General features: G+C 42.6%; 2 protein-coding genes across 6 annotated transcripts in view; one reads left to right on the top strand and one right to left on the bottom strand.

Moving 5' to 3' along the window:
- The first annotated feature begins 336 nt into the window (after positions 1-336).
- LOC125704448 (sodium/hydrogen exchanger 9B2-like) lies at positions 337-18,350 on the top strand. Its single transcript, XM_048970004.1, has 12 exons — positions 337-420; positions 1,147-1,276; positions 2,039-2,209; positions 4,581-4,723; positions 5,233-5,360; positions 5,598-5,773; positions 6,166-6,272; positions 6,483-6,632; positions 6,752-6,860; positions 8,150-8,286; positions 8,565-8,766; positions 16,015-18,350. Exons 2-12 carry the CDS (start codon positions 1,180-1,182, stop codon positions 16,164-16,166), a joined length of 1,572 nt encoding a protein of 523 aa, XP_048825961.1. The 5' UTR covers positions 337-420; positions 1,147-1,179; the 3' UTR covers positions 16,167-18,350.
- Positions 18,351-18,416: 66 nt separating this feature from the next.
- LOC125704445 (catenin alpha-2) overlaps positions 18,417-27,034 on the bottom strand; it is a 144,425-nt gene continuing 135,807 nt past the window's right edge. For 3 of the 5 annotated variants that reach the window (XM_048969996.1, XM_048969997.1, XM_048970001.1), the window contains one exon: positions 18,417-19,419. In XM_048969996.1, the coding sequence (XP_048825953.1) occupies positions 19,132-19,419 (288 nt within the window). In that variant the 3' untranslated portion in view covers positions 18,417-19,131. The remainder of the gene's footprint in view (positions 19,420-27,034) is intronic. The other 2 variants (XM_048969999.1, XM_048970000.1) reach the window with 2 other exon arrangements.

Below are 27,034 nucleotides of genomic sequence, written 5' to 3'. Positions count from 1 at the left end.
AGGGTGGGGCACAGAGTGGTGCTATTAGAAAAAGGTGCCAATTTGTGCCTTTGAGGGTACAGTCACTTGTCACTAGGGCTGTACTGTCCAGGGTCTGCCACATGTAAGGAACTGTAGCTAAATGAACCTTTTAGTCTAATTTAAGGTACAGAAATGAACTCCGAGGAACATTTTTGTACGAATATGCGTACATTGATGTTGTTTGCCCCTTGGGGAACAAAACTACTTTTTTTATCACAATGTACTTGGCTTTGTCTCAGCAGTGTATGGTTACTTATAACAGTGTAAAGCAAAGTTCAAAGTCTGTTCAAAGTTTTCAGACAATAAAATGTGCCAGTTATACAAGTGAATAAGTCACTTCAGACGCCACCAAGAAGCAAAAACCAGGAGGGTGAAAACTGCCTGGCTACCTAAGCATGTGTGAGTACTGATATAAAACAGCCAGCACATACAGTATCTTTCACTTGCCAGTGAACTTTACATACTGTGATGTAGATCCCTGCAGTGTTGAAACTGGTGTCTGTGACATGAATAAGTATCAGTTTGCTAATGAAAAATGATTAGTCAGTGACAATGGGAAACTGGGAACCGACTGTTCTATTCAGAATTGTGGAGCTCAGGGGCATAATTACAGTGACATACTGACAAGGTATCTAAGCATTTTGGCTCATGGTTAAAAAGATGCTGATTGTACTAATTCATTTTGTGGAATTCTTTGGTGGAATTATTTGCTTTTGAGACATCAGTTAATTGTTTTGAGTGAGTTACAGGCTTTTGCAACTAAACCATAGTATTGTACTGTATGCATGAACTGTTTGGAGAAATGCTCTTATAGTCTTGAAAATGTTAAGCATGTTTCATGAAATTTGCCAACGCAATCAAGAAAACTGTAAAGGTTGCCTTAAGTGTTCCATTTACATGTTATTTCTCTATGTTCTTATGTATCTCTTCTTTCCATAGAGCTCTTCGTTTAGCTGTTGATGTCCTTATACTTTTGTTTGCTTTAAAACCTTTAAACCCTGACTTTTTACTTAGTGTTACCTCAGTTAGTCTTTGTTATGCAAAACTCATGTGTTAGGACTTATTTTCTCTGAGGAATTAACCTTCATAAATGGAACTCATGTATTACCCTTCATGGCTGTTCAGGATCCTTCTTGGATTACTGATGACTGACTAAAGATGACTGGTGTAAAGCCGAAAATCAGATGCTTTTGCAGACTGAAGGAGAGTTGCATTCATCTGCAAAAAGGCCTGCTTGCCATCATCATCACAAAAGGTACCACAGTTTATGTGGAAATCAGTTTATTCTGATTTAACTTTTTCTATAAGAAAAAAATCTCAGGCATGGATTGTTCATTTAATGGTATTTATTTGTAAGAAATATTGCAGTGTGTGTTCACTTGTTCTCAGCTTGAAAAGTATAGATTTTTTAAATCCAGTTAGATCGCTAAGGCAACATTCTGAAACCTCACATTTTGATGTTTACGGCTTTATTTGTAGCTTTTTTGGGAGAAACAATTATGTCTTTAATCTTTAAAATAATAGAGTCACAGCCCTTCACTAGAATGCAGATTTTAGCAAATTAACTTCATAATGTGACTCTTGGGAGCTCAACTTAAGAAGCTATTATATGCTTAAGTGTCACCTTCTCGTATTATAATCTTGCAACAGAGAAAAAGGACAACATCCCTATTCACATATTTAGAACTTTATAACTGACTTTGTACATGTTGATAAAATATATTGATGATCTCAACTCTACTTGGGCGGCATTACAGTAATATGGAATAATACAGTGGGTGCATCCCAGATTGCCCAACTCATCGAATTTTATCACCAAAATTTCAAAATTACTTTTGAAAACACCCTTTAAATACTATGTACCGCGGTATAATACATGGACAGTACAACAATATAAAATCTTAAGATTAATCTCAACCCAACTGACTATCGCAGTCCTTGTGCGTAACATGCAATATTGATAGTAACACCAGACATTGTGCAAGCCTAAAACACAGGATTGTGATGTCCCTTTCAGTGGCCATGGCGCTTGTGCTGTTCGGAGCAGTGTGGTCCATCACAGAGAAGGAGTGTCTTCCTGGGGGGAATCTCTTTGGGATCGTGGTATTATTTATTACTGCCATCTGTGGGGGAAAGCTCATGGCTCTCATTCACTGTGCCCCTCTGCCCCCTTTACCCCCCCTCCTCGGTAAGTGATGTCAATGCATCCAATTCAAAATGAACTAATAATTTGCTATGTTATTGTAAAATGTGCATGACATTTGTAGTCTCATAACCAATGTGGAAACATTTAGTTTAACTAGGTTATCAGATGAATTAGAGTGCTATAGGCAGGACCTCTGGGTAGCAGAACGGAGAGTAGCTGTACACAGATAAGAAAGTTGCTGGCATTTGGGGTTTTATTCTCAGTTTATACTATTCCATCTACAATACAGAGGTGGATAGTTTAGGTCCAGAAAGTAAAAATCAGGCCAAGAATTTGTTTCAACCAACCAGTTGAGTATAAAGAGTCCTGAACTATCAACCACTGATAACATATAATAGAAGAGAATGCTATCAGCATGCATTGAAAGTTTGTAATAACAACAACTATTATTATCTTTGTTATTTTTATGATTATTATTATTGTTGTTGTTGTTGCTGTTAGTGTTATTAATAATAAAGTTCTTGTTTACCAATGGTGACTACTATATTTAGGCTAAGGGGAATCCTGCATTCACTTTTATTCACACTGATCAAAGAGTAGATAATCAGTCAATCATATAAGCATTTATCGCAAGAAGGATACATATTACAATGCAGAGGAAAAGAAAATTATTGTAAAATATGAAGAAGTATAAATATAGCTGCAGGTGGAGATTTTTGGGGTCCAAGGACTATGACCTGAATAGATGCTTTAGCCATTTTACATCAAATGTTTCAGTACGTCTGTAAATGAATATGTATTATGTATGGGGGCATTTTCTTTGTCTTTGGCTTTAAAATGTCTAAATTACTGTATAAGTGCCTATGGTCTATGGGTTCTATAGTAGCACCCAACCTGTATCTTTTATCTTTTTTTCTGGCCTGAACAGCAGAAGTAATATTACACCCATCCATCCATTCATTCAGTATGTGCCGCTTATATGGGGTTGGGTCACAGGGGCAGCAGTCTAACTAGGGATGCCTAGACCTCCCCATCACCAGCCAGTTCCTCCAGCTCCACCAGGGAATACCAAGGCTTTCCAAGCCAGCTGAGAGTTTCGGACATGCCTGAAACACCTCCCCAGGGACCCATCCAGGAGGCATCCTCAATAGATGCCCAATACCTCAACTGACTCCTTTTTATGCAGAGGAGCCGCGTCTTTACTTTGAGCCCCTCCCGAATGTCCGAGCTCCTCCACCTAACTCTAAGGCCCAGACACCTTGCGGAGGAAATGTACCTCTTGAATCCACAGTCTCATTCTTTCGGTCACTAACCCAAAGCTCAAGACCAGATAGGAACATAGATTGACTGGTAAATCGAAGGCTTTGCCTTCCAGCTCAACTCCATGTATCCAGAACAATACAGCATCCACATTACTGCTGATGCTGCACCAATCCATCTCAATCTCCCGCTCCCTTCTTCCATCACTCGTGAACAAGACCCCACGATACTCCTCCACTCGAGGCAGCAGCTCATCCCCCACCAGGAGAGGGCAATCCACCCTTTTCTGGTTGGGAACCATGACCTCAGCCTTGTAGGTGTTGATACTCATCCTGGCCACCTCACACTCAGCTGCAGATCACCCCAGTACCTGCTGCAGGTCACAGCCCAATGACACCGACACGACCACATCATCTGCAAAAAGCCGATACGTTACCCAGAGACCCCACATGCCTTCCACCCCTTGGCCAACACGTAAATTATATAAATTATTCATTATTAGCAGTATCGCACATCACATTTCCAAAAACTTTGAAAAATTAAAAAATTTCCAACCTCCTGCTTAAAAAAGTACTGTAGAACAGCAAAACAGAATAGGTTTGTAGTACAAATTTACATAAGCGCATGCTAGCTTTTGATACTTGCATAAGACATCGATTCTCACAGTCGTGCTAGCAGAAATTAGCATGCAGTAAAAAAAAAAAAATTTGCAGATAGTAAATCATGATGTACACGGTGTGAACAGTAACGAAGCATCTCTTCGGTTTTTTCGTCACTCTCCAAACCCCACAACACCTTTACCAAGCCAAACCTCCTGCAGTGCAAAACTGTAGAAAGCTGGAACCACGCTGTAATAGGTCTTTCTGGTTCAAGTGCAGGTTTGTTCCAGTATGCCAGTGGAAGAGTGGCATTAGCCTCAGAGTTAACCAGCTAAGCAAAGAATCCGGCTATGTGATACAGGCCCCTGGAGGGAAGAAGGAGGATTGGAATGGCTTTGAAAACAACATGTCTGACATGTGTAGGGACTTTTAAATATCTCCTTAAGGGAGACGGAACATCACTCAGACATATAACCTTTATTTGAATAACAATGAGTGTTCATCCCGTTTCAGTGCTGGGAAGGGTCATGTGCGTCTGTTTTATGTGGCCGCAGGAATGCTACTGGCAGGGCTCGTCCTTCGTAATGTGCCTTATGTCACCTCCGCCGTCTACATCGATAGCACATGGTCCGCTGCCTTGAGAAACATTGCCCTCGCCATCATTTTGACCAGAGCTGGACTGGGGCTTGATGCGTTGGTACGTAAAAGGGGAATATTTGAGGGACCATATCCTCTTTGATCATGTAGATGATTAGGTGCATGGATGGATGGATGGATGATGGCTTTATTAAATGTAGGGTATGCAATTTTAATCCAGTACACTTTTTGTCAAATTCAGCCAAGCTCTCCTCACAGTCCACTAGCTGTCCGTTCTGTGTGTGCTACAATAAAAGTCAATGTTTCTAGGCAGCCCCGGTTCTGTAAACAGGAAAAACCAAAGTGGATCGGACCAGGCCACACAATGCTGTTCCAGCCAATCAGCAAGAGGGAGCATTCATGCTCATAGACAGGCCAGGGGGAGGGGAGGCAGTTGAAGCAGAAAGGAGAAGGAGGAGTGTCTTTGGCGGGATGTCTGAAGACACCGGGGGGGATTGTGTTGTGTGGCTCAGTCCGAGCTGCTTTTTTCTTCCTCATTTACAGAACCTGGGCTGTGCAGAAACACCAAGTATGGGATTACAAAATTATTTAACCATTTTCTTTCCCTAGGCCTTGAGGAAGCTGAAGGCAGTGTGTGTGCGTGTAGCAGTGGGGCCCTGTACAGTGGAAGCCTGCACTGTAGCAGTAGTCTCTCACTTCCTGATGAGTCTGCCCTGGATCTGGAGTTTCCTTTTAGGGTAAGAATGCCACCCTAGTGGGAAACACATTCCAAGCTTTCCGGACCTTTCTTTGAGTGCAGATGGACACACGTCATAAAGTCGGAAGGGCAAAATATGCTTCCATCTTCAGAATAAACACAAAACTAATGTTTCTGGCAAAGCGTTTAGATGCATTCATGGATGGCAGTGAACCTGAACCCTAGCGTTCCTCAGAATGCCCACCTCCTGGATCAGCACTTCCCATCTCCTCTACAGGTTTGTGCTCAGCGCAGTGTCTCCAGCAGTGGTGGTTCCCTCCATGCTGCTTCTGCAGAAGGAAGGCTTTGGGGTACAGAAGGGGATCCCCACGCTGCTTATGGCGGCGGGGAGCTTTGATGACATCCTGGCCATCACGGGCTTCACCGCCTGCCTGGGCATGGCCTTTGCCACAGGTACAGTTACAGAAAGGATAAGATTATGTTTCTCATTCTCTCTGTGCTTCCCTTCATCCCTGTTAAATCTTTGTCTTATTCCTTCCCATCACTCTATACTCGATGACTAGTCGCTGTTTTTGGTAAGATTGTACAATGCAATGTGTCCAGTGGGTTCATGTCATATAGTTACAACAGCACATATACTAAAATTGGAACGATACAGCATGTTCCCATGCAAGGATGACATGCTAATTCCTGACACAGTCTATATTTGGAGGTGGTTTGTGTCTCAGCCCTTTAATACCTGACTGATCCTGTTTGATCCTGACTTCTCAGTTGTATCTCGCTTTGAATAATCAGTAAGATATAAAAACAGCATGACAGGAATCCTCTTTACCACTCCCCTGCAGGCTCCACCTGGAGCAGCCTGCTCAAAGGCATCTTGGAGGTGCTTGGAGGCCTGACCATTGGGCTGGTCTTGGGATTCTTCCTTCGTTTTTTTCCAAGCGCAGACCAGGTACAGCTGTCAGGCCCGATGACTCACTATGACAGCACAGTGATACCTGACTCAACACAAGTATTTACTTGCAGCTTAGATTCTTTTGCTCTTTCCTAGCTATTCTACTCCAGAAAGTAACAATGGGGGCTTTAAATAATATACCATTTTTATTTTGTAAGTGATGCTGTAACATTAAAGTGTATTCACCTATCAATCTTGCTGTCCCAGGCACAGCTTGTGTTGAGGCGTTCCTTCCTGCTTTTGGGACTCGCTGTCCTGGCCATCTTTGGGAGTCGCATTGCGGGGTTTTCTGGGGCGGGGGGTCTCTGCACCCTGGTCATGGCCTTCCTGGCTGGACTGAGCTGGCAGGAGTCAAAGGTCAGTATGAAGCTGGGCTGTGATACTCTATCAGTTTCTTACTCACTGCTGGTTCTCCCTGACTGAAATGGATCTGTGAAAATAACCAGATATCTGTTTTCATCTGTTTGATGTATTAGATCCCCGTGGCTGGATTTGTTGGGATGTGCTGGACTGTCTTCCAGCCACTCTTGTTTGGATTGATTGGAGCTGAAATTTCAGTCACTGCACTGGATGTGAATACTGTAGGTGAGTCATCAAAGTGAAACTGAAAATTACATAACTTTTTTACACATACTTTACAAAAACTTTGAGCATAATGAACTTCAGGTGCATCTTTTGCCAGGTACTTTTCATTTTTTTAATTCTCAGAGTAATTTTTATTCAAGATTCAAGAGTTTAATCCTTACATACATAGTTATACATGTACAACGTGCAGTGAATTGAAAAGCTAGTCTGCTCCAAGATTGAGCAAAACAAAGCAAAATAATAAATCAATAAAAATAATAAATGAATGGGAGAGATAATGGAATTAACTTAAGTATAACATAAAGTGACAAATATGAAGTGACCATGCAGTGAGTAACAGTGGGTACATATGAGTTTTAGGTTCAGATGTTTGTTGGCATGTCAGAGTTCAGCATCCTAATGGTCTGGGGCTGAAAGCTCCTCTTGAGCCGTTCAGTTTTTGCCCTTCGGCTGCTCAGAGACTTGCCTGAGTATAGCAGGTGGGTAGGATCCCCAATTATCTTAATTGCACTGGTCCTGCAGCGCTTGGTGTAGATATCCTGCAGAGAGCTGACCATAATATGTGCTCTGCTGAACGCACCACTCTCTGCAGAGCTTTGTGATCTTGGACTGAGCAATTGACCATGATGTGCAGCTCTGTGTTAGCATGCTCTCTGTGGCACCAGTGTAAAAAGTTTTTAAAACAAGTGCTGAAATCTTGAATTTCCTCCGCCATCTCAAGTAATAATGGCGCTGTGGTGGCTTTGGAAATTCAAGGTCTATGCATACTTTATTGCAAAGATTACTGAACATGCAAAAAAATGTCTCTTAGGTGTGACATTAAACTGCATCCGGCTCTGCAAGCAATCATCCAATTTGCAGGGAAACAATTTAGGTTTTGGTGGCAGGATTGACACTCCAGCCACTGTTAAAAACTTCAGCATAGGAGTTATAGTTAGCATTATGTTTTCTCATTTTGTTTCCTAATTGCACTATGTAGAGAGAAAACAATAAAGGACCAAGCACTGATCATGTGGTGGGTGCAGCAATGCACTGTACCAGTGCACGCTCTCCAACCTGGCCTGAACCTTAGTTGTTGTTGACTTTTAGCTCAAGATCAGTCATCGACAGTAACATGAAAGCCTCATAATTTGGTTTATTGTAGTACAAATGTTCCCAAAATTAGAGACCATGACCGTGCTATTTGAAAGTGTGTGGTGTAATATCTTTTTTTTTGCTCCTGTGTCTGAAGTTGAACTTGTATAACCCTTGTCCAAATCTGTCCAAACCCTGAACATCTGTGTCTGCAGCCCTGGGTCTAGCAGCTATCAGCACTGGGCTCATTGTACGAGTTCTGTTCACTTTCACCATGGTCCTGTTTGCGGGCTTCACTTTCAAGGAGAAGGTCTTCATAGCCCTGGCTTGGCTCCCAAAGGCAACAGTGCAGGTTGAAAACAAACAAATAAATTGAAATAAATAATACCGATTGCTAAAGAGTAGGTTATTATTCCAGATTTAAGATGCTACATGGGCAGTAATAAATGGTCCTGCATACTGAAGACACCAAGTGTTCTTATTTATTATATTTTGTGGTTATTCGAGATATTTCTGAAGTAAAAAAAATTTACTCTTTGATAATATTTTACAAGTCTTTATTTAATGGGTTGGAAAATGTGTGATCCCATTGCTTGAAGGGGTTTCTGATTAGCTATGTATGGTTTTAAGGCTGCCATTGGCTCCACGGCCCTGGACATGGCCCGAGCTCAGGGGGACGCTGTCCTAGAGAAGTTTGGCATGGACATCCTCACAGTGGCAGTGCTGGCCATCCTCACCACTGCTCCCATAGGGGCCCTGAGCATCAGCCTTGCTGGACCACGGCTGCTGCAGAGGTCCACGACCACCTTGCAGGAGAACCCACGCCCAGAAGGTGACCATACCTACACACAAGCTTTATCGCAGAGGTGGCCATTTCAGGTCCAGAGAGTAAAAATCCAGACCAAGATTACTCTGTGACTGTGGCTCTTTATACTCAACTATTTTGTTGAAACAAACTCTTGGTCTGGATTTACTTTCTGGGCCTCAGCCTCTGCTTCATGCAAGGCCCATTTTAATTCTGCAAGACAAAATCATATCGATATACTAGAAAAGGTCATTGTTAAGAAAAAAACTCTAAATTAAAAAAACCCACCTGCCCTGCCACACTCATTCATATGACTGCAGAATTTGAGCATCTAGGGGGAAACTGAGAGTCCTTGTCATATTCCTTACATGCAGGAGTTCCTGGAGAGCCACCAAGGCATGTGGTAGAAACTGGCATAACTAAAGAGAGTAAATTATGACTTGACTCTCATTACGTGAGGAAGAATGTCTGCAGCATGGGAATTACACTTCAGAACTGCTAATGAATCTTTTCACAAACAAACAGATTTAATTCTCTAATAATTACTCACATAAAATGTATTAAATATACATTTATCTGGTAAATGTATATTTATTCTCAGTCAGTTATTCTGCTTTCTTTAAGCAAGATGGATGCTTCTGAACATTGAAACAATAAATCATTGGTGCATAAAATCATTGGTACATTGTTTTCCATCAAAGATTTTTGTTTTTTGAGTGATAGAACTGTAATTTATTTTTCATGAATATAACCGTTGCTTCAAATGAAACCAAGTGCCCAAACTAACTTGCTTGGTAAGTGTCATAGCCGAGTCTAGGCTTAATACACAGTGAGACTTTACACTAATGATCAGGAAAACATTAATGAGTACAAATACTTCATTTTAGAAATGAATTTTGTTCGATAGTATTTAGTTTTGAAAGCTATTTTGGCACTAACACTGTACACTCACAGAGCGGTTCAGCAGGTCCCTAACACTGTACACTCGCAGAGCGGTTCAGCAGGTCCCTAACACTGTACACTCGCAGTGCGGTTCAGCAGGTCCCTAACACTGTACACTCGCAGAGCGGTTCAGCAGGCCCCTAACACTGTACACTCGCAGAGCGGTTCAGCAGGTCCCTAACACTGTACACTCGCAGTGCGGTTCAGCAGGTCCCTAACACTGTACACTCGCAGAGCGGTTCAGCAGGCGCCTAACACTGTACACTCGCAGAGCGGTTCAGCAGGCCCCTAACACTGTACACTCGCAGAGCGGTTCAGCAGGTCCCTAACACTGTACACTCGCAGTGCGGTTCAGCAGGTCCCTAACACTGTACACTCGCAGAGCGGTTCAGCAGGTGCCTAACACTGTACACTCGCAGAGCGGTTCAGCAGGTTCCTAACACTGTACACTCGCAGAGCGGTTCAGCAGGCCCCTAACACTGTAAACTCGCAGAGCGGATCAGCAGGTTCCTAACACTGTCTTGTTCCTTCTTTAGGGGTGTATATGTTCAGTCCCAGGTTTGGTATCCAACCAATCATACGCTCCCTCACAGCACGCCCTTGCATGTCTCACTCGCTCTCATTGGCTATAGTCGAGGGGAGAAGCAGCATTGACGTCATATTTCTGAAAACTAGTGGAAGAACAAAAAGACCAAATCTGTGGAGGGAACTGGGCAACAAATTCACACGACAGACTCTGCTACATATTTTAAATCAGTTTTATTTGACCCATAGCATTACTAAGACCAAATAAAGAAAGTGAAAGAAAAATCTGTTTACCTTCACATTTCTTCAAATTGATCCAACCACGCACACCTGTCAGACGCAACCAATTCAGGGTGCAGTGGTGCTGGCTGTGAACACTGAATGGAGGGGCTGAGTTCCATCTGGGTGGGCTTAGGGCTATCTGCCCCCCCAAGCCATCACAATCGATTCGTACATGGTTGGTTCAGCTGGGTGCCGTTCTTTGCTTCATCAGGGGCCTGTATTAGTAAGCTGGATTGCTTGCACACAAACTCAAAAATCAGAGTATTTTGTTACTGTTCTTTGATAAATAAATCATGTAGCAAATTTACATCTTCAAAATACACGTCACTGGAGAAAATACTGTAAATTGTAATTTAATACCGAACAATAAAATTGGCTGCCAGAAGGTGGCAACAAAGGGCCAGAAACAGCCGGAAGATGGACAAGGCAGCTGCAGAAATGTTTTTACTCTCATATATTTGTTCAAACACACAAAGGCAGTTCACTCCGCAAACTGAAATTTACAGATATACAATGTTTCAGGACAATCTTTACACTATTAGTGACTGACTGGTTAGAATATGATTTTTTTCCATTTACTTGCATTTTTCTTACAGACCATAGTGTCCAATAAATACAAGTCAGTGAGGGCGTAACAGGAGCAGCCTGCATTAGCCATGGGCTCTTTTCCTGACATCTGTTTTTAGTAAAAATCTCCAGGCAAAAACCGCAAGGCTATTGGAATAACTACTGTTTCTGTGCTTTGTATGATAATTTACGGTGAGATGGAAGGTAAAAACAGGAAGATTGCATTAAATTGCATTTTCTTATTGTGTGTTGTCCCTGTTTGGAGATACTGTACATTTTACGTTTGTTACATTTATTTCTTGAATTTTTATCTTACATCATTCTACACATTCTGCAAGTCTTTCTCAGCGGGGTGTTGTTGTGGCTCATCTGAGATGTAACAGTTTTGTAAGAGCACAGACTGCAATTTTCCATCCATCCATCCATCCATCCATCCATCCATCCACCTTTTATAACTGATTATCCAGTAGAGATTCATCATTATTATTATAATTATTAATATTGCTGTTGTTATTGTTATTACTGTGATTATCCACAAATCTTCCAGCTGCATATCACATGAGAGTAGGGCTGTGCAAATTTTCCCAGACAGCATAGGGCACAGTGCGGGGGTGATGCCCTGAACATAGGAAATGTACACAACCAAAGGGTGGGCATTTTGGGGACACCAGTTACCTGACTGGAGTACTCAGAGGAAATGTGTGTGCCTTGAGAGGAGAACAAGCAAATCACTGCAAATCTCCAGGGATGTGGCTTTGATTCCTGCCATTAGGTTTTTGCACTTCAATAGGTTTTGGATCCATGCCCATGTCCAGAAGGTTGTGCTTCTAAATTCCACGGTCCGGAGAGTAATCATGTCACTGGTGGGCCTTTGAGCAAGACCTTTAATCCTCACTACTGCAAGGATGGTGCCTGAGCCTCTGCTCTGATCCTCATTTGTATACTGCTTTGGGCAAAAACAATAACAATGTAAAATATGGTATACAGTAGGTAAAACCAAGCAGGAGGTCCAGGTCAGGTGATTGGCATCGGCGGTCAGAGGCTTGGCAGGAGGTCAGGCTATTGACATCAGCAGTCGGGCTTGGTCGGGCGATGTGCATCGCAGGTCAGGCTTGGCAGGAGGTCGGGTGATGGGCATCAGCAGTCAGGGGCATGGCAGGAGGTCGGGTAATGGGCATCAGCAGTCAGGGGCTTGACAGGAGGCCGGGTAATGGGCATCAGCAGTCAGGGGCTTGGCAGGAGGTCGGGCGATGTGCATAGGCAGTCAGGGGCTTGGCAGGAGGTCGGGCGATGTGCATAGGCAGTCAGGGGCTTGGCAGGAGGTTGGGCGATGTGCATAGGCAGTCAGGGGCTTGGCAGAAGGTCGGGCGATGTGCATAGGCAGTCAGGGGCTTGGCAGGAGGTCGGGCAATGTGCATAGGCAATCAGGGGCTTGGCAGGAGGTCGAGCGATGTGCATAGGCAGTCAGGGGCTTGGCAGGAGGTCGAGCGATGTGCATAGGCAGTTGTAAAGCTAGGCAGGAGGTTGGGCTATGTGCATAGGCAGTTGGAAAGCTAGGTAGGAGGTCGGGCGATGTGCATAGGCAGTCAGGGGCTTGGCAGGAGGTTGGGCGATGTGCATAGGCAGTTGAAAAGCTAGGCAGGAGGTCGGGCGATGTGCATAGGCAGTTGGAAAGCTAGACAGGAGGTCGGGCGATGTGCATAGGCAGTTGAAAAGCTAGACAGGAGGTCGGGCGATGTGCATAGGCAGTTGAAAAGCTAGGCAGGAGGTCGGGCGATGTGCATAGGCAGTTGGAAAGCTAGGCAGGATGTCGGGCAATGTGCATAGGCAGTTGAAAAGCTAGGCAGGAGGTCGGGCGATGTGCATAGGCAGTTTAAAAGCTAGGCAGGAGGTTGGGCGATGTGCATAGACAGTCAGGGGCTTGGCAGGAGGTCGGGCGATGTGCATAGGCAGTTGTAAAGCTAAGCAGGAGGTTGGGCGATGTGCATAGACAGTTGAAAAGCTAGGCAGGAGGTCGGGCGATGTGCATAGGCAGTCAGGGGCTTGGCAGGAGGTCGGGCGATGTGCATAGGCAGTCAGGGGCGTGGCAGGAGGTCGGGCGATGTGCATAGGCAGTCAGGGGCTTGGCAGGAGGTCGGGCGATGTGCATAGGCAGTCAGAGGTTTGGCAGGAGGTTGGGCGATGGGCATTCGTGGTCAGAAGTTTGGCAGGAGGTCGGGTGATGGGCATCGGCAGTCAGAGGTTTGGCAGGAGGTCGGGTGATGGGCATCGGCAGTCAGGGGCGTCGCAGGAGGTCGGGCGATGGGCATTGGCGGTCTGTTTTATATGTCATAAATAATTAATAATTACTTTTATCTTTCCTATTTCTTTCCAAATGATCTTCTGCCACATGATTATTCTTTATGTCTCTCTGCTCTACGCCAGATTGCACTCTGCTAAGCAGACTAAGGCTTGCCACTAATTGACTTTTACTAAATATACCCCTCTACTGCTATCCTGATACATATTATCTGGACAGTCTGTCTTTCTCTATTTTTAGCCTTGCTGCACTGTGCCCCTGCCTTTACCTTCATAAAGTGTTCTGCCTCCATAGTCTATGCCAGGGTTCCCCAGATCTGGTCCTGAAGGGCCATAATCCAACACAGTTTGACATAGTTTGCAGATTTCCCTGCTTAAATAGATCTCACTCGGCCAATTGCCATGTTCAATAGGTGTATTTGAAAACTGTGTTTCAAACTGGCCCTTCGGGACCGGAATTAGGGGACCCTGGTCTATGCTATACATTATTCTGCTTAATAAATGAGTTTCACTATGTTCCTAATTACGTAATTCTATTCGGTAATATTGGTATTATAGTAGCAATGCTAAGATTCTTATTTATATTCAACTTGAATTCTTACAGAAAATATAATTATATGTAATTTTAATCCATAGTAAAGGTGGCAAAGTCTGATGTCTGTAGAAAACCATGTGCTTTCTCCAGTGCAACATCTTTAACTTTCTTACAGAAAGCAGTGCTGAAATTGCATTACAGCTTATAGTACTGGGAGATCTGAAGTTTGTTTACAGAGAAAAACAGCATGATGAGAGCAGGTGTGAACTTCAGACATGTTTTTTAATATCTTGCGTGACCTCCATACTGCAATGCACATCTGACAGATGTCAAGAACAATCAAGGTATAGAATGCAAAGGGTAGACAGGACCCAGTTCATATATTAAGCTGTCATTTTCAGCTAAGCAATCACAGAGTTTATGAAGCATTAGGGACCCCTGGCTGACCCAGTGGATCCAGATGAGAGCTATGAGGGAAAATGTGGCCATGAGGGTCAAAAATATAAAGCAGTTGTCACATTGAGGTGAGGAGCAATGAAAGCTCCAAAAACAACCATCGGCCAAGAAAAACCCCTGAAGGAGACTTTATTAGGCTAGTCACAGAGGTGGGGTAGGTCCATACATGGAGCTACGGGGAGTGCGGAGCAGGGATACAGTGCCAGGAGTAGGAGACACAGGGTGGAGGGGCACATATAAACATTGCTAACAAGGAGTACTGTACACAAGGAGCAGGTGAGGCCATAATGACAAAACACATAACAACGGATTAGCTGGGGTTAGACACCAACGAATGGGCACAGCAGTGACATCTGCTGGCCATACAGAGACAGGACGGGGTTGTGGGAGCGTGAAAGTAGTGACAAGAAGACCCATACCTCCAGTATTTCAGTTACTGTTGTATTTACAAGGGACACACATAATATGTTGCATGTTGTTCTGTATATTGGGCTTATTTTTGGGCTTGATTGCTCCATTGTACTTTGCAGTACAGCTTGAATTTTCACATTCGTGGGGACTTTCCACCCCCAGAAGTCACAGACTCGCAACTCAACGTTGACTCAAGTCAGTCCTTGTGACTTCACTTGGAAAAGCTGATATCATAATGCAAGCGGCAAGGTCTAATGAGACATAATGCAGACTGTGTGGAATAGCCCACAGACCAAGGCCATGCAAGCGGTTTGCACACAAATGTAATTAACCTGACTTTATCCTACAGTATGTTAATTTTTGCTTTGGATAGATAAAGCTCTGAAGAGTGACGCATATGTCATTGGTTGAACTACATTTTTCCTTGAGGATCTGACACTAACTGCAGCTTTAAAAAATTCAAAGAAAAATACCTGTGACTAGAAAGCAAATGAGGTCTTTTAGTCTTGCATTATCTGTGGGAAATTGGACAGTGTGGGGTACAGTTTTTTGGCAGAAATTTGTGTAAATGTATGTGGAAAAACTTTCTAAATGCTTATGAGACACTTAATTAAATGGCCCTTTTCCTGCAGAACACAAATAAGACATGCTTGGCATTGTGGGAGTTTTTCATCTTCATTAACAGTTCTGCAATGTTGCCAGTGGTGTACTTAGTGGTGCACTTGTTGCCAGGCAACAACAAAAAAAATATTTCCAAGTCTACATTATAAAAAAAGAAGAGATAAAATTGAATGTGAACTAAATATGCAGTAAATGAATGTGGAAGAAATCTCATTAGTTATCAAACCAATTAACCTAGCTATTTTAGAAAAAGATGTTTGTGTGTGTGTGTGTGTGAGAGAGAGGGAGAGAGAGAGAGAGCGAAAGAGAGAGAGGAGTTTGCATGTTCTCCCTATGTTATGTGGATATGGGTTTAAGCTGCCTGCTGTCTCTGAGTTCCACAGGTGTGAAATGACTTAATGCAACAGTTATCAGTAGGCATGTCAATAGAACATCCTTATCCACAGGTGAACAAAAAGCTGAGTTACATATATTGCCCATATATCTACCAATATATTAAATGTTTTAATTGCTGCAACACACTCAATTATCAGGAATGAATAACTGTCCTCCTGTTTAACATTTTCTTCACTACATCTTCTGCTACATGATGATCATATATTCCTGCAAACCATGGTGAGATCCTCCCCTTCTTCCAGCAGCCAAACCTCCTGCCCAGACCGAAAGACAGTGTTGTAACCTGACATTCTTGGCGCTATGTGGACACACAGCAAGACGTCCCTCAGACACGAGGCTGGAGAAGCATCTGAAAGGTCTGTACATGATCAAATTGCTCATGGTTGTTTTCTAATGGGGGCAGAGCTCAGTCTACTCACATTTTGAACTCCTGAGAAGAACCGTTGTTAATTTTCCACATTAACTTAAAGACTGAAAAGCAGACTAATGAGAAGGGACACCTGGCATGCCTTGTGTCTGCAGCCTGCGTCTGTGTGTGGAAAGCTTAACACCCCCCCCTATATTGTCTCCTACTGAATTACAAAAAGTGACAGTTTTATAGCATGTGCCACTAAATAATAATATTAAGGACAAAGAAGTACAGCTTACATACATCCTTCTGGAGATTATTAATAGTTTTGAATATTGTTCTATCATCATTAGGTTTTATATCACTACCTGTTCATTATTATTGAGCTACGTGTGGTTTCTCCTGTCAGGGGCTTCCTGTATCCTGGATTTAGCATAGCTTGCTGGGCAATGATGAATTCAGTGCTTTTCTTTCTTTTCACACAGCCTACTTTTCTGTCTACTACAGGATTATATTTTCACCAATGGCATCCTAAACAGTCGAGTATGTATGTATGTATGTATGTATGTGTGCATTACCACAACAACAACAATAGTATAGTATCTATTTTTATTATTACATCCATTATGTATTGTCATAATGATGGAACACGAGTACCCAGTGGAAGTGAGAGGTTGTGAAAAGCAGGTAGGAGGGACATTGCTGTGCCATCACTTTGGAGGGAAACTTCAACCAGCTTTTTTTTAGCGGGATTTAAGGTAAATTTTATCACTGGTGACCTAGAGGAAGTTATGGGTCATCCAGATCTTGATCGTTTATACATTGAGAACAGGTACAAAGGTGGTGACTGAATACATTTCGTACTGAGGTAAATCTGGGTATCATCAGCAAAACACTGCAAAAATTGGGTTGATCTATCTAACAATGTCGCCGCGTGGGTGGATGTATAAATTGAAAAGCAAGAGATGAAGAATCAAACCTTGTGGGACCCCAAATTGGATAAATAGCCTAGAAAACAGTTGTTTATATAAGTGCCAAACTAGCCTATCCTTGTACAGTCCAACTGTACCATTTGTCCAGCCCAGCGTGCTGCTCCGATGGGATCCAGTGGGGATTCTGTGGTCACCCTTGTACGGTACAAATGTCAACATTGTGTGAGACAGGTTATATTATCCCGCAGCTTTTCAGGGTAGTAAGAGTCAGATTCAACATTTGTGTGAGACGGGTTATATGGTCTCGCAGCTTTTCAGGGTAGTAAGAGTCAGATTCAACATTGTGTGACACAGGTTATATTATCCCGCAGCTTTTCAGGGTAATAAGAATCAGATTCCACATTTGCGTGAGACGGGTTATATGGTCTCGCAGCTTTTCAGGGTAGTATGCAGTAAGAGTCAGATTAAACATCACGTGAGACGGGTTATATGATTCCACAGCTTTTCAGAGTAGTAAGCAATGAGTCAGATTAAACATCTCGTGAAACGTAAAGTACACAATCATTTGGAAATTGTTTCTGGTAGCTCAGAAGTAACTGAAAAGTTAATGTGTTCAATGCTGAAATGTGTATGAACTCAGGGCTGTATTTTCTTCTTGTATCCAGCATAGATGTGAAAAAGATCCACAGTTATAAAAATGTTGAAAACATGTATAAACAGAAAGATAGTTAGGAACAAAAAGAACAAAAGAAAGTGCATTACGGGGTGTCCAATGACCAGCTTGGAGCGGTCAGTGTGCTGGGCTCTTTCTGACAGGTATAATCACATGGGCACCTTCTGCATTTCACCTATCAACATGACAGGTTTCCTGTCTCCAGAACATTGATGCTGATAGTCTGTCTTCTGTGAAAAGGAAAGTTGGAGACAGAACCATGTCACACCAGGAGGCCAAGAGAGGGGGCTTTGGTGTGTGTGTGTGTGAGCGTGTGTGTGTCATATCTCCCGGGATTCCATGTGAGTGGAGTTTGCCTGTCCTCCGTGTGTCATCACGGGGTTTCCTCAGGGTACTCCAGTTTCTCTCCAAAGTCCAAAAACATGCTGAGGCTAATTGGAGTTGCCAAATTGTCTAAAGGTATGTGCGTGTGATTGAATGGCCTGGGTTGATCCCTGCCTTACACCCATAGGCTCTGGACCCCCTGCGGCCCTAAATAGGACACAAAGAATTGATGGATGGATGGATGGAAGGAACCACTTTTATGACTCTTTGATGTCTGAGCAGTCTGCATTGACAGCTCCATATCCAGGAAGCAAATTGAAGCGCGTCTCATATCTCTGGTAACAGATTCTGACTCGGAGTCGCATGTTCAACATTAGCTTTTTTTATTCATTCATACACAAGGGCTGAGATGCAGGTTCAGTTAATGAAACAGAAAGGAGACCTTGAATCCAGAATGCATGAAAGAGCACCAAATAAGTCAGCAGCCAGACTGTTCATATTAAACTGTCACTGTAAAGAAACCCAGGGCCGCCTGCTGTCTCAAAGCAGGTCAATCTACGCCCTTTTCCAGGCCTTCAGTAATGATCGGTAGCCTGTACAGTCTAGCAGTGTTACAATTGCTTTAAGAAACTTAACATGATGTTAGACGGTGATGATGTAAGAAGACAACATGGTGTTAGAAACATGGAACACAGACATGATACTGTCAGGACAGGAATGTCCTGATGTTTCGAGGTTAGTAACAAAGCCGGCATCTTTTTCATTCAGCTTTCGCTTTATGGAGTATTGTTAGACTGGTGTATTGGGCAAGGCAAATTTTGATATGCATGTTCATCCACCTGAAAGAGCAGGAAGGATGACAACGTCAGTGTTATGGGTCAGTTTGGCCGAGATAAAACAAAGATCTCACCTTGTGAGGAAGGAAAAAGAAAGTTTGTCTTTTCATGATAATAAAGACAATCGGCAAAGGGTTATTTAGAATAAATAACAGTGATAAGAGAAATCATTATATGGGTCATCAAAATTATGAAAAAAGAAGAAGAAAAATGTTATCATTTTGCCTTTTCATTCGTCTTTGCGCTTAGAAGGAGTCCATGGCCTTGAACTCGCTGAGCGCCTGCACAGGCGAGATGTGCTTCTTCTGGGAGCCGCGCCGCACCCTTGTCTGGCACTCTTCAGGCTTCTCCCTCTTCACCAGAGGCTTCTTCTCAGGGGCTTTCATGCGCCAGGAGACCACGGGCGAGTTGACAGCTGCTGTTCCATATACCTTCTGGTACTTGGTGGAAGCCACGTATGATGCCTTCACAGTGAGAACGACGGCGTTCATCAGGTTCTTGGCGGCCTGGATGAGGGACGTGGCACTGTCCAACTTGGAGAGGAAGAGAAGTAACATGTCAACCTTCTCCATGACGATGCCTTTTGCTCTCAGTGCTCATTGACCTTCACATAACTGACATGATGAATACATTCTTTAATGAAGGCACACAAAATAACATACAGCTAATGTTAAGGCACTGTTAAGGCCATACACAGTGTAAAGCAGGAAAGCACAACTAGGTAATGGTGGTAGCTAAAACGAATCAGCATTTTCTGTATTTTTATTAGCCTGTTAAATTCTTGTTCAGCTAGAAGACTGCATACATTCATACTACACATTTCAAAAGGCCAAGATGAAAATAATTTTTGACTACACTACAAATCATACCTTTCTTTCTTTTGAAAAAATTTATTGTGCCACAAAAATTAACATTAACTGATACATCTGTGGGGGCGGCATGGTGGTGCAGTGGTTAGCACTGTTGTCTCACACCTCTGGGACCCGGGTTCGAGTCTCCGCCTGGGTTACATGTGTGTGGAGTTTGCATGTTCTCCCCATGTCGTCGTGGGGTTTCCTCCGGGTACTCCGGTTTCCCCCCACAGACCAAAAACATGCTGAGGCTAATTGGAGTTGCTAAATTGCCCGAAGGTGTGCATGTGTGCGTGAATGGTGTGTGAGTGTGCCCTGCGATGGGCTGGCCCCCCCATCCTGGGTTGTACCCTGCCTCATGCACATTGCTTCCGGGATAGGCTCTGGACCCCCTGCGACCCAGTCGGATAAGTGGTTTGGAAAATGGATGGATGATACATCTGTACATGTGAATCTGCCACTACTGTGTGGTGAATGTACCCACTCTGTGGTGTAAATAAGTGTGTAAATAATAGCCGAGGAGTAAGTTGTAATTGTCCAATTGTCTTTTTAGGGAGACCAAAGAAACCATTACAATAATCCACCCACCTAGTAATGACAGATTTCATCAAGTGTCTATTGGACATAAGCCTCTGACCTTGCTGATATTATTTAAATGACAGAAGGCTGACCTAGTCACTCCTTCTATATGGTTACTAAGAGTTAAATAAGAGTCCATTAAAACACAGAGGTGTCTAACCTGGGTGCTGGTCTTTAGAGTCCTGGATTTAAGGTAAGCATCAACTTTAACCCTTTCCTCCTTTTTCCCAAATAAATTGATCTCCGTCGTCATTTTGAAAGTTTTGATTCTATGGCATCTAGTAAGTCAGTGGTAGCATAGTTATTAGGGGGCATGGCTATATGTACATCTGGGTGCATTCAGCATAACTCTTATGTGCAATTTTGTTGGCTTTAAAAATTAGGCCCAAAAGTTACAGTAAATAGAATAGATTCAGTAAATAGAATTGATTCATGTGGGACCCACATAAAATATCTTTCCAAGCCTATTCAAAATTATCCAACGTAACAAAACAGGCCCTGCCTTCCAAATATGACTCATACAGATAAAACTGGGTTGGATTCAAGGTTACTTTATTGTCATCAGCAGCTTCATAAATGTACAAAGAGTGATGAAAATGTTTCTCCATGGCCCAGGTGCAACATATAGTAACAGGGGCCATGGAGAAACGTTGTTTCATCACTCTTTGTGCATTTATGAAGCTGCTGATGACAATAAAGTAACCTTGATCATTGAATTCAACCCAGTTTTTTGCCTTTCTAAAAAACTTTTATAACGGTATCAAACACTGCTGTAAGATCTAAAAACACAAGAATGGATACCGTTCCTGAATCAGTATTTAAGTGAATGTCATTCAGTGCTATTCAGTACTATGGTATGCTCGAAATCTAGATGGGAAATCATCAAAACACACATTACATCCTAAAAACTGACTAAGCTGATTGTAAGCAGCTTTCTCAGAAATCTTGCCTATAAAAGGAAGATTAAAAACAGGCCTGTAATTGTTCATAAGGGAGGAATCTAGATTGCATTTTCTAAAAAATAGAGGTTTAATAGCTGCAGTTTTTAAAGATTTTGGGAAAACGCCTGACAACAGTAAGGTATTTACAATTAGCAGCATGTCTTGTTCTAGAGAGCTGAAGATGTTTAAAAAAAAAGTCTGGCAGAATATCAAGGCAAGATGTAGTAGATGTCAGCTCCACTATTAGAGTTTCCCAATTAAGGATGCTAAACTGACATAACAGGCATACTGTGTTTGTATGGAGGTGAGAAGAAATCAGTGTCTTTCACTACGGTACTAATGAATAATCTTATGTTTTCAATCTTACTGGGAAAAGGACACAAGGTCATTGCATTTTTAGCAGATGTGAGCTCATAGACTGGTTGCTTTGGGGGATTGGTTCATTTATCAACAATGGAGCCTAGTTTTATTGACGATTCTCTTAATAATTGTAGAAAAAAGCACTGTCCTGCTTTACATAGTTCTGTAGCTGTAATTGAGGGCTCAAGTCTGAGGTTATTTTGTAGGCGATGTGGTAGCATTTTAGAACATTAACAAAATCTCATCCTTCTGCAAAAATTCCTATTAGGAAAGTGAATGGGATTTCAGAAAATCAGCAAAAATAATGTATATGGTTGTAAAAAACCATCACATTTTGTAGTACAAGATAAATATTTTGTTACGGGTGGCATTTCGACAGATTTTAATGTTTCACATAGAAATTAGTATGTAGCTAACGTTTCACTAAAGGAAGTGAATAACAGAACTAATAATTATAATAATGAAAATTAATATTATTCATGAAAACTAATAATAATAATGAATAAAAATAAACAAACAAACATAAATAAATAAGCTAATGCAGAGATTTTCTAACATCATTCTAGCAGTTGCTGATCTGAGACCAGTTTTTGCTGAACCTGCATTCTCCTGAAAGAAGCCTGTTGAAAAATTTGAATCATATCACCATACATCTTGGCTGTATTTTATCTTAATTACTGTATATAACGTTAAATATAGTGTACATAAGATTAGATTTTTTTGCTTCCTATTTTGTATATAACTTGGAACATACAGTATTTTAGTTCAGTCTATTCCGCGTAAGTAAATTTCCGCATTCCGAAGTGCTTTATTGTTATGTTGTCCCAGCAACATGGTTCATTGCTTTGTTCTCTTCATTTTTCTAATGTTTATAATACGGCTGTACAATAATTTCTTTAATGTTTATTGGAATTCGTTTGGGTTGGATAGTGAAATGAAAACATTTGGGATATAAACATTCCGAAAGGAGATTTTCCAATATTAGCTCAATGGTTTCCACCTCACTCTAAACTTTTCCGATTTAAAGAATGATGCTACAGCACAGAATTTAATTGCCAAATTAGACTGGTCATAAATTTATTCATTTGTAGGGGTGGCTAATGAACAAACGAACTAGCAATGATAAACTGAGTAAAGGGGGGGGGGGGGGGGTGTCTCAGATCAGCAATATTACTCAAGCCTTCTGTGCATGAAGTCAGGTAAGTGACTCTTAAATGGTGAGAGAGAGGAAGGTCCCTAACAATACTATCCTAGATATTCACATCATTACTGATAATGGCATCCAGTGTGTGTCTCTGAATGTGTTTAGGTTTAATAACATGTTGTTAAACATATCAGTAACAGATACTTTGAGGTCTTCCACTTGCCTACAGTAATAGTTACTCTTATCTCTTCTATTGATCTTTTCTATTCAGCTACAGTAAGTCAAAACTAAGCAATGTAGTCTTGCAGGGTTAAATGATTTATATCTGCCTCTCAGTTTTAATAAAGATCTACTAGTGAGCAGAGAAGCCCTCTGTGTGTTTCCTTAAGCTGTAACACCTGAGCATAAGACATCATGTCCCTGCTGGAGTGAATGAAGATTCCCGGAGTGCAGTTACCCATGTCAGCCACTGCGGCTGTACAGAACAAAGCCTGAAATCGCTGTGTAATGACTGGAAGACATGAAGATGACCGGAGTGCATTTACCCACGTCAGCCACTGCGGCTGTACAGAACAAAGCCTGAAATCGCTGTGTAATGACTGGAAGACATGAAGATGACCGGAGTGCAGTTACCCACGTCAGCCACTGCGGCTGTACAGAACAAAGCCTGAAATCGCTGTGTAATGACTGGAAGACATGAAGATGACCGGAGTGCAGTTACCCACGTCAGCCACTGTGGTTGTACAGAACAAAGCCGGAAATCGCTGTGTAATGACTGGAAGACATGAAGATGACCGGAGTGCATTTACCCACGTCAGCCACTGCGGCTGTACAGAACAAAGCCGGAAATCGCTGTGTAATGACTGGAAGACATGAAGATGACCGGAGTGCAGTTACCCACGTCAGCCACTGCGGCTGTATAGAACAAAGCCGGAAATCGCTGTGTAATGACTGGAAGACATGAAGATGACCGGAGTGCAGTTACCCACGTCAGCCACTGCGGCTGTACAGAACAAAGCCGGAAATCGATGTGTAATGACTGGAAGACATGAAGATGACCGGAGTGCATTTACCCACGTCAGCCACTGTGGCTGTACAGAACAAAGCCGGAAATCGATGTGTAATGACTGGAACACATAGTCATTGCTTATTCATTATATCCAGTCATTTTCCTAGTAAGATAACAATCTATGTAGCATTTTTGACCGTCTTCAGAGGAATTCCAATTTCCCAACAATATAGCAGAACCAGACAGATCCACCTGTGTTTGAAGGTCTCTTTGCAGGGCAGGAATAAGCAGGCACTGGTATGTAAGAGAATAACTAACATTGTCTATGTAACAAAGTTGTTTTGGTATGTATAATTACTCAAAATTCCTTATTAAAATCCTGGTAAAATGAATAGGAGAGGGAGTAAGGAGAATTCCCAGAAGGCCCTGCTTCATGGTGCCTCCCACTGGTAAAAAGGGGGCGTGACGCGTTTCCTCTTCCTCTTTCCCTGTCTCTTCGAGGAAGAGGTAACATGGCTCTCTCATTAACCCAATTAAATAGAAAATAATCCTTTTATTATTATATAAAATTCCTGTAACAAAAGTTTAAACATATCATTATTAATATATATCAAGCAATATTTTAATGTATGAACTTCATTTGGTTTGTGTTTTTCTTTTTATTGTCGGGGTGCACATGGGCAGAATGTTGAGCTGCTACATGCTTCTGGGGAATTAATACTTTGCTCTTCATTACCAGGTATGTTTTGTTTGTTTTATTTTTTTTATATATTGATGTATATTTTTTTTCATTTCGCTCTTTCCCTGTCTCTTCGAGGAAGAGAATGTTGAGCTGCTACATGCTGCTGGGGAATTAACACTTTGCTCTTCATTACCAGAGAGAGAGGAAAAGACACGTGCCAATAAAGGGACGTCGGATCCCGAGTCCAGAGGAAGCCACGCGGTGTCGTCTCTCCCTCTCCCGCACCCACACACCACACACAACAAAAAAAATACACAACGCAGAGTGAGAGCATCAGCTCTCGGACTTTAACCGGGACTATGTTTTAACTGGGCTCGCTTGGCACGATCGGGCCGTAAACAAAGACCCAAACGAGACCGGTTACATTTGGTGCCGTGACCCGGATGGTGTGTGTGTGTGCTGAAACCGCGCAGAGGATCACCGCGAGGACGCTGCTTTTCCCCGTCGCGCTCTCCGGACTAACAGCTGTTAATGACCGAAAAAAAGTGTCGTTCAACTCAGTGTTGAAATTTGTCCTTTTTTTTTGGGTGACTTCATGTTATTTAATGAATCTTTTTTTTTCTTTCCCTCTCTGATTGTTTACATTTCCTGTATATTACCAGAATGTTTAGACTGCTGACCACATTGTGAGCTGTAGTACAATTGTATGGAGTAGCACGTGTTGTGCAGTTTTATTATTGTAGTCATGCTAGTTAAGTGTGAGTGTTTAGTCTAACAGTGTATTACCTTGAGTAGTTATTTAATCAGTTAAAGCTGGTAATAATCACAGAGGATTTTTTTCCCCCTTTCTCTCAACTTTCTTTTAAGTGAGTACTGACTTTCATATCACTGCTTGTGATTTATTCTTCTAGCCATGTCAAAGGTAGGTATGTTTAGTATGCTGGGTTTGCCAGACACTAATAGGGAAGTTTCACCTTGCAGTCTTGGTAGGGGACGGGGTTGGTTTTTAAACCATGCAGGTAGAAGTGAGACTACACCCATAGCTAGACAGCCTGAGCCAGTTCCTGTGGCTAATTCTACCCCTGCTTCAGACTCTTCCTATAATCCAGTTCAAGTGATTACTGTTGATGCTATGGGCAGTATCATAGCCGATTTAGCCAAGCAAATTGGGGAGAGTGTTACTGCTAACTTGTCCACCCTGAATCACCACAGCAGTGGCCTGTCAAAGTCCCTGGGTGTTTCACAAACTCCTGGACGCCATGATGCTTCAGAGCTAAGGGTAGTGGTTCAGCCAAGCTCAGATCTGCCTCCCTTCTACAGAGGTGATGGTTCAGATAAGTTTACCATCCATGAATGGAAGGAGATGATGGAGCGGTATGCTGCCAAAATGTCGTATGACACTCATGGTGAAATGTATGATTTTGTAATGAGCAGATTAACCTGTAAAGCTAGGGATGTGGTTAAAGTGTCTTTACGGAGCAGTGCCGATTTAGAGCCAGAAGAGCTTGCTGCAACTGTCTTTGACATCCTTGTACGAAATTTCAGTGATATTGCTTATTCTAATATGCCTATGAGAGACTTTTACAGTACAGTTCCAAAGCCAGGTGAGTCGGCCTTAGATTATTGGATAAGGCTGAACAAAATGATTGATGCAGTTGGGGAATGTTTGCGCAGACGAGGGAAACATATTGAGGACCCAAACGCTGAAGTTGTGCTCATGTTTATTTCTCACTGTCCTGATCCCGAGCTTGAGATGTCTTTCAAGTTCAAGCCAGCTGAAAAGTGGACTGCTGCTGAGGTGCAGGAGCGATTGGACAGCCACGTGAGTTATCTGAAGGGTGCTAATGCTAAAGCGCACCGTTCTCAGAGCATGTCTGTTTATGGTCAGTGTGTGGTTGTACCTGTTCCGCCGAGTCATGAATGTGAGTTGGGGCCGACGCCTTCTAACACGGGTGGCACATATTTTAATAGTCCCAACACCCATGTGAACAGTTCGGTGCAGCCGGTGTCCTCTTCTGCCAGGCCGCTAGCTGCAATGGCCCCAGTGGTTCCTCATTCAGCTGTCCAGTCCCCTAATGCTTATTCCTCTGACTCTGGTCTGAGCCAGCTGGTTGCTGTCTTTGACAAAGCCTTGACTATATGTTCTGCAGAGTCTCAGTCGTTGCCTGCTATGGGTTTTCACCGTTCTCGATGTCAGAAGGATGTGACAAGTACAACATGTAGAGTCTGTAGTGCTAGAGATCATTCCACCTATGCACACTGTAAGCGTGATAAGTTGTGTCGCCATTGCTTGAAGCCTGGTCACTTCAGGAGTCAGTGCCCGTCGTTACTTCCTTCACAGTCTCGTTCGGTGGGTCTTTCTTCGTCTACGCCGGCTTTAAACTAACTAGCTCATGTGGAATGAGGGATAGCATGAGCTATGTTGGGACTTCCCTCGACCGCTCTGATGATGGTGGTTCTTGTGGTCTCACTAACAGCCAGTTCGCCACCCCAGTCGAACCCCAGGCTCTTGAAGGAGCAAATGAGTTGTTTTACACTCCAGTTTCAGTCAGTGGTTTGTGTACTTTAAGAGGTATGCTTGA

The sequence above is a fragment of the Brienomyrus brachyistius genome, chromosome 12 (assembly GCF_023856365.1).
Source record: "Brienomyrus brachyistius isolate T26 chromosome 12, BBRACH_0.4, whole genome shotgun sequence".
NCBI lineage: Eukaryota > Metazoa > Chordata > Actinopteri > Osteoglossiformes > Mormyridae > Brienomyrus > Brienomyrus brachyistius.
This window is presented reverse-complemented; position numbering and strand designations above follow the sequence as displayed.

What these genes read in the sequence shown, in the direction of transcription:
- LOC125704448 (XM_048970004.1), top strand. Translation starts at nt 1,180, where the DNA reads ATGACTGGTGTAAAGCCGAAAATCAGATGCTTTTGCAGACTGAAGGAG. An exon ending in TGCCATCATCATCACAAAAG is followed by an intron (nt 1,277 to 2,038) that starts GTACCACAGTTT and finishes TGTCCCTTTCAG; the next exon opens with TGGCCATGGCGCTTGTGCTG. An exon ending in ACTGGATGTGAATACTGTAG is followed by an intron (nt 6,861 to 8,149) that starts GTGAGTCATCAA and finishes CTGTGTCTGCAG; the next exon opens with CCCTGGGTCTAGCAGCTATC.